Source organism: Eptesicus fuscus, chromosome 6 (genome assembly GCF_027574615.1).
Source record: "Eptesicus fuscus isolate TK198812 chromosome 6, DD_ASM_mEF_20220401, whole genome shotgun sequence".
NCBI lineage: Eukaryota > Metazoa > Chordata > Mammalia > Chiroptera > Vespertilionidae > Eptesicus > Eptesicus fuscus.
Window position 1 is genome coordinate 105342245 of NC_072478.1, and position 7497 is coordinate 105349741.

At 59.1% G+C, this 7497-nt stretch overlaps 1 protein-coding gene across 1 annotated transcript; it reads right to left on the reverse strand.

Annotated features, from left to right (window-relative positions):
• Positions 1–87: 87 nt before the first annotated feature.
• Positions 88–7083, reverse strand: BRI3 (brain protein I3). Its single transcript, XM_008155988.3, has 3 exons — positions 6760–7083; positions 6088–6190; positions 88–492 (listed from the first exon to the last, which is right to left on the reverse strand). Exons 1-3 carry the CDS (start codon positions 6899–6901, stop codon positions 360–362), a joined length of 378 nt encoding a protein of 125 aa, XP_008154210.1. The 5' UTR covers positions 6902–7083; the 3' UTR covers positions 88–359.
• Positions 7084–7497: the final 414 nt, after the last annotated feature.

Below are 7497 nucleotides of genomic sequence, written 5' to 3' on the forward strand. Positions count from 1 at the left end.
TCTACTTCACGTTTGAAATTTTCCAAACAAAAGTTACCTTCTGCAAGTGGCAGTGTGCAAACACTGAATAAGCAGAACCAGGTAAACAATGGTATGAATCTCATTTATTTAAAACCATTTCTCACCTTTCTCAAATTGAAGACTGCAAAAAATAAAAGTGCTGTTCTGAGTTGTCGTTAACCCTGGGAGCAGTGCTGCCGCGTGTCCGCACTCCGTGCCCTGTGCGCTGAACCCAGCTCACACATGCCCAATCCGTCCCACCTCCCTTACAAAACAGTCCTGAAGCTCAATCAGATACAGCTGCTGTACACATTTACATTAGAAGGACAGCTGGAGGGAAGCCGGGCGTGCGCTTCCCTTTAGGTAAAGTTTGCTCCACAGTTGGGACATCTTCGCTTCCTCAAGGCAAAACAGCAGATGAACCCAAAGGGGAAAAAGACGATGGCCAATAAGATGCCCAGGAAGGTGAAGGAGTCCTCCAGAACCCCGACTCTGTGGAGAGAGAGAGGGGGCTCGGGTTAGGGCCCTCGGCCTGATGTCCCACCAGACCTTCGGCGCGTCAGCGCAACCAGCCACATCGGCCTGGAGATCCGCCAACACCGTCTGCCGTGTTTGGAGGGAAGGCAAGCTGCTGCTGTCGGCCATTCCCAGACCATGTGAAGAAGGGGAATTGCTGGAAAGCTACCCTCGCTTACTCATACAGGCAGCGTTCAGTGGCCATGTAATCTGCCGTATTTCCTTTTACAGAAGAACAAGAAACAAATGCTAGTTTATAAAATTTTTACATCTCTGAAAACACAAGACCAAGAAAACCCAATCATTTGAGTATTTTTTCCCAGTATTGAAAAGTTTCTTTTTATCCCTGGAGGGAAATACTACAAACAGGGATAGAGTTCAGAATTTTGTTTGGTTTTTCTATTTTCGGGGGGAGGACAGGCAGCAGATTTTTAGTGAAAGACTAAAATCAGCCATGTTCACACAATGTCTAAAAGGTCACTTGAGAAATTTCATCTCAAAGCTTCAGGGAAAAAAGTCACGTTTACCTTTTAGTGCACAATCTATAATACCTAAGACACCTGGGGACATCACCGCGATCAGGTGCCAGTGAGTATCGGTCAGAGACCTGGACTCACCACCCAGATTCAAGGGTCCTCTTCAAAGGCCCCCAAAGTGGGAAGCAAGAGCTGTGTGTTCAGCTCCACCTTTAGTCCTTAGGCTACTTCTGGAAAGTTCGGGACACAGCTGAAATTAAAATGAGAACACAACAGCCAGCTCAGCCCAAATGAGAAATAGTCCACTCCTATCAGACGGGCCTGGGAGCCAGAGAAAGCCATCAGGGACCAGCTGCTCCCTGGGGGCCGGGGCACTCCTTCCCACTGCTTTAGTACCTTTGCACCCATTCTCCCACGCCCCTGCATGTCCGTCCCAGCTTCCTTGGTCTTTCTGAAGCCACTGTCTCTCCTCAGCCCCATCGTCAGCAATACTGCTAAGGATCCCTATGCCCACAACGTTCCGCTCCTTATTTTGCCACCTTTTGCATGAAGGAGGAGGGTGGTTCCGCTTAATAAAAGAGTAAACAAGGGTCACCGTGAAATGCGCCAACAGAGGGCTTCCTCCTCAAAATGCCAGAGCTGCTGCTACTGCTGCGGCCCCTTCTCAGGAAGTCACGAGCCCATGTGACGGCTGCTACCCATCAGCTGCAGGAGGACCCGGTGCAGCAAACCCCCCCCCCCGCCCCCGTCCACCCTGCCCAGCAGAGCAGGCTCCCTGCTCCACGGCCACGGGGAGTCATGAAAAATATACCAGGCTAAGAGGAAGTCTGGTTTTCAACAGCTTAAAGAAAAAGTCACAATGTCCACCCCCGCCACCCACTCAGGAGGGAAGTGCCTAAAACATCTACAAGGGACACAATACATTCTACAAGTATTTCCCAAACGTGCTCATCCTGAAAACACTAGTCCCCCCCGTAAGCGCTGCAGAAAAGGAAGGGCGGGGGGGGGGGGGGGGGGGTGTTGGGTCAAACTATGTGCATTGGAGTCACCATGTGCATTAGTTCAGGAAAGGATCTGAGCTCCTGCAGGAAAGATACCCGTTTCCCTTTGTTTCACCCCGTTTCCCAGGCTCATGGGTGCCACCCTTTCTGTGTGTGTGACCAGGTGGACTAGAGCACAGGCAAGGCCAGGTCTGAGGGACAGCGATCAGCAGGCCTGAGCTTGTGTGGCAGGTACCACTTCCTGTATTCTAAGGACTACAGAGGTCAGGTCCTCTCTCAGACCACATGTCAGGACAGGTGGCGTCAGATCCAGCTGAAAAAGCACCTGAGGCCCTGCTGCCCAAGTAGGGGGTGGGGCTCAGGAAGGCCCTGGCCACCAGCTGTTTCCCTACGTAGGCGGCTGTAACAGGCTGCCCTCGGCTGGGAGCACACCTGCTCTGTCCACAGTCATGGCCAACAGTTGGTACAACTACCGATGCTGATCAAGCCACTTCCAGAGCAGCAGAGGTGGCCTTCGGGCTGCAGAGCTCTGGCACCAAACCAGCTCCACCGTCCAGGGCCTCCCCATGTCTGTGCCCCGGCAGTTAGTGCCCGGCCCCGGCAGCCCTTCCTCCCCATCCCCGCTCACTGCACAGCACAGGTGGCTCAGAGAGCATCCAGCCCTCACAGGACAGCCTCAGGGAGGACTTCCTCCAGGGCATCCAAGGCCTGGAGCCTGAGGGGGGGGGGGGGTAGGGGGCAGATGCCCCAAAGCACCCAGCCAGCTCCCTTCAGACACCAGGTCCCATCTCTGCCCTCAGCAGCGGGAGGCACATCTGCCTCTCAGGGGCACAGATACCGGCCACTCCAGGGCAGTTGTGAACAAGCCTGATGACCAGGCCTCTGAGCAAAGTGTAGGCCCGAGCAGGGGCCTGAGTCTTCCACCATCCCCAACCCCCAGCCCGAGGATGTCCAGGCAGTCAACTCCCCAAGGTTCTGTCACAGGCCCCGTCCTCTCTTGAGCTGTCCACACTCCACCTTGTCACCTGTGCTGTGTCACGCGCTCGAGCCCTGCCTCTACCTCCCAGAACTCTCCCAGGGTCACCAGAGTGCCCACGCTGACCACCCATGCGCATCCTGGACCGACACTATTCCTGGAGCCTCTGTCTTGGCTTCCGTGACCCCACTCGTTCCTGGATTTCCTCCTCCCCCCGTCACCCTAAAAGCTAAACACCCAACGATACCTATCCAGTGTCGGCGGGGGCCCAGTGCGAGGCAGGCCCTGCGCCTACTGCCTGTGCCTCCTACTTGCGTCACGTTCCAGGCTTTGACCCCTGCTGCTCAGGGCCTTCTCACCACAGCCAAGGTGAACTCAGCCAGCCCCAGATCCCAGGCCACAGTGCTACCGCCTCGTCCTGCATCCAGGGGCAGCCGTATCCCCACAGGACTAGTTCAGAGACTGCAGTGGGGCTGAGATGAGTATGTGCTGGAGTCAAAAGAAATATTCATGCAGTCGGCTAAAAAGGGAGGGTGGAGTCAGGCTGCTTAAGGGAAGGCTGGACGATGACAAAATGACAAGTGACAGACCTCTTACACCAGACCTCACTCAGAGGGAATCGCAGCCGTGTGACTTCAGCGAATTCCTGCCAAGCTGCCCGGGAGGGGCAGGGACGGCGCTTGGCGGGCTGGATGGAAAGGGAGGCAGCAGTGCGGTCACCGAGAAGTGGCCTGTCTCCCAACCCCATGACTCCAGACACACAGTGGCTGCCCTGGACTGCGCCCAGGGGAAACCCCTCCTCTCCCCGGAGAGGACCCGCCCCGGGGCCCCTACACCCACACCCCAAACCACAGTGGCGCTTCCCGGGAAAGTGTCCGGCCTCTCCCTCCTCAGTGCTGCCCAGCCTCAGCCCACTGGCCAGCCACGCCCACACCACGCACCACTGCAAAGGCACAGGGCTAAGGGGCCTCCCGCTCTCTAGCAGGAAGGGCAGGGACACTCCCGTGTGAGGAACCCAAGTTCAGGGAAGAACCCTTACTGCTGGCATCTGTTCTTCTCACACCACAGACGAGAGGGCCCACAGGAGGACATGCCTCGGGGGGAGTCAAGAGAGTTTGGTCCCAACTCGATCCCCCAAACTTGTTCTCAGAGCACCCATTCCTCCTCACTGCCTGCCGCCCACCACCCAGAGGCGGGAAGATAGTGATCCCAGGGAAGAAGCCTGGTTCCAAATGCAGGCGGCACCCTTGCCCTCAGCCCCACGGAAGACTCTCCCGAGAGCAGAGAACACAGCCCGACCTTAGTCCAGATTCCCAATGACTGGGGGCCATGGGGCAGAAGCCACAGGCCTCCGAAATGACACAGCTCCCAATCTGGGGAAAGGTGGTATCGGGAAATGCTCCCCCACCTGGCAGCAGCCCAGCCAGTGGCCGGAAGCTTCACAGCCCTGGAGACATCTCAGCCTTGGCTCCCAGCCTCCACTAGCCACAGGGGGCTGGGTGCTGGTGTCCACTCCTCTTAGCTCAGGGACTTGGGCCTACAATAGCCTCACAGACTATCCATCCCATCAGATATCCCCATTTCCCAGATGGGGAAATAGGCCCAGCTGGGAGCTGCCAGGGCCAGGATCTGAACCCAGCTCCTGTGGCAGGCTGGGCACTCCTAGGCAGTGGCAGACATGGCAGGGAGACACTGAAATCCCAGCCAGATTCCTCTGCTTCAGGCGCCTTCCTGATCCTCCTTGAATTTGCCAGCCTAACACCCCTCCTTAAAATGGGAGATGATCTGAAGACCCCACTTCGAAAAGCAGGCCCTGGGAATCCTCCAGCTGGGCTGAGTGGGGCAGAGGGCTATGCACACACCGCGGCTGAGCACCCAGGGCAGCCTCAGCTAAACACGGTGGTTCCCGTCCCTCACCTCTTCCTGTAACTTCCCAGGAGTCCAGGTGGCTCTCTCCGCATGGGACCAAGCCTTGAGCCTTGCCCAGAAGCATGGGACCAGCCCCCAAGTCCATGCCGCGGCTAATCCAAACCCACCCCTGTACAGTACCTTCAAACCCCAACAGCTCTGACGCCCTAGTGCCGCATGGAGAGAGGGGCACTCAGGAGGAGGCCCTTGTCTGCCCTCCTCTCCCTCCCCTTTCATTCTCCAAAGGCCTTTCACCAGCTATGTCAGAAGACACCCTTTCTGGATTTGCAAATGGGGTACCCTGGCACACAGCTCCAGGGGCTCTCCCCTGCCCACAGCCCCCTTTATTGGGCACATGGTTGGCTCTGGTAGGCCAGTCTTTTGTCTCCCCCCCGCCCCCATCATGCCCTCCCTCTTCCTGAGCCCTAGCTGCCCCCTGTGACTCTGAAATCATTAACTTCCCTTTGACTCCACTCTGGGCCTTCTAGATGCACTTTTGAAATTAAGTCTAAGTGTAAACCAGGGTTTCTCAATCCCATCTCAGAAATTTGAACTTCCTCCTCCCCGGCAGGAAAGATGGTCCGTGCCAAGTCCATGCTTTCTAAACTGTCCAAGCACTTGAATCCACCAAGGGCAGGGACCAAGTCTTTATCTGAGTGTGAATCCTCAGGACCCACACGAACAAGCATCTCGGGCCCCATATCAACAGTCATAGAAGGTGTGGAGGCTCCAGTTCAAGGAGACGAAACACCGCTCCTGCTGGGAGGAGAACCATGGGTTTCCACTAACAGCGCTCACAGCTGTAGCTCTCCTGGCTCCTAGGACCTCCTTCTTCTTGAACACATGGGCCACCTGAGTCAGGGCTCCCCTGCCCCACACTTCACACAGCCCCTCCCTGAAAAGGAAGCCTGTCACCACCTTCGGGAGAACCGGGGATGGGAGACTGTCAGTCCAACTGCATCCCGTTCCCTTGGGGCTCAGTGGTCCAAAGCACTCAACTCTCCAAGAAACAGAGCCCACCCCAGCTGCCCTGTGAAACATGTCCAACCCAGGATAACTGAACCCATGCTTGCCCACTACAGCTTGTCCCACATCCAGACCGACCCACCTGGGGCAGAAGCCACAGGCCTCAATGACCCTGCCTTTATGAGGTTCTGGGTATGTGTGTCCCCAGAGGCTTCTGGGGGCCAGCCCCAGACCTGTGACATACCTGCAGACTGGGCAGCCGCCAACGACAACGATGGAATTGGCAGGGTACCGGGTGACATTTCGACTGTGGATGTTGTAGACCCTGGGGTGGTGGGTAGGTATCCCTGTGGACAGGAAGGCACATCAGAGGGGGCAGGGGGCACTGCTGCTCCTGCCCTTCCTCCCCCGCCACAAAAACTCTCCTTTCAAAACCAAGACAACAGCAGCCCTCACCAAGTGCCTCCTGGGGGCTTGACTAGGTGCTGAAGTGCAGACAGAGCCTCGTTAATAAAGTTAATTTCAAACCGGGTTGTGATGCTTCCTGAGGAGGGCGGGCCTCGGGCGCGCAACCCCCCAGGTGTGCTGAGGACGCTCGGAAGGCGCTCGGACGGCGCCCAGACGCAAGGGCCCGACAGCAGCTTCCTGGAGCGGGAGATTCCCCCAGCCCCTCCTCACGGGCTGCCTGCCTGACACTAGGGCCCCGCGTTCCCGAAAAGCGCGCTGGCCCCGGGCAGCGCCCGGAGGAAAGTTGGTTTGGGGGGTTAAAGGTCGCCGGAGGACTCGGTCTCAAGTTTGCTCCCGGGGCGCCCCGCCCGCTTGGCCCGCCCCCAGCCCCGCCCCCGAAGCCCGTTCCCCCAGCTCCCTTCCCCAGCCCCGCAGACCCCACACCCCAGCCCCCGCCCGCCGGGCCCACCTGTGACGAGGTAGGGGTAGGGCGGCGGCGGGGGCGCGGCGGGGATGGCGCCGTAGCCATGCGGGCCGCACGCGAAGTCGCCCTGGCCGGCCTCCAGGTTGTAGGTGGGCGGCCGGTCCTGCAGCAGGGGCTTGTGGTCCATGGCGGGCGGCGCCCACCGCGCCCGGCTCGGCTCCCTCTCCGACTCCGGCTCCGGCTCCGGCTCCGGCTCAGACGCTGACTCGTGGGGACACCCGGACGGCGTAGAGGCGAGTCCCGCTCCCGGCGGGCGGCGGGCGGGCTTCCCCTCCGCGCCCCCCCTCCCGCCAGTCACAAGACTCGGGTCACGTGGCACGGCTCCCGGCGGGGGTGCGGCGCGGGGCGGGGCTGAACGGCGTCTTAAAGGAGCCACCCCGCTAGCCACCTGTTGGCGGTAACCCTAGGCGCCTTTCTGCCTGGTCTCCCTGCCTGGCATTCGTTGCTCCCAGAGCTCCCATCTCGAGGAGAGCGCGCGCACACACACCCCCACCCCCAGCCGCAGACGCTACACCAGAGTCGTGGCCCTTGGACCCCCAGCCCAGCGTTAGGGCCGATCACCCATCTCCAAGGACGCGGAGACTCCTTGCCGGCGGGGAATCCTAGGGCCCAAGACCACCCACCACGGCGCTGGGACGGCCTGGAGGAGAGCCTGGCAGTGCGAGTTCCCGGGCCACCCCCTGGATGTCACCGCCCATGGGCAGAAGGACCGGGGCTCCGCAT

What these genes read in the sequence shown, in the direction of transcription:
- BRI3 (XM_008155988.3), bottom strand. Translation starts at nt 6,901, where the DNA reads ATGGACCACAAGCCCCTGCTGCAGGACCGGCCGCCCACCTACAACCTG. An exon ending in CTACCCCTACCTCGTCACAG is followed by an intron (nt 6,191 to 6,759) that starts GTGGGCCCGGCG and finishes TCCTGTCCACAG; the next exon opens with GGATACCTACCCACCACCCC. An exon ending in GGCGGCTGCCCAGTCTGCAG is followed by an intron (nt 493 to 6,087) that starts GTATGTCACAGG and finishes CTCTCTCCACAG; the next exon opens with AGTCGGGGTTCTGGAGGACT.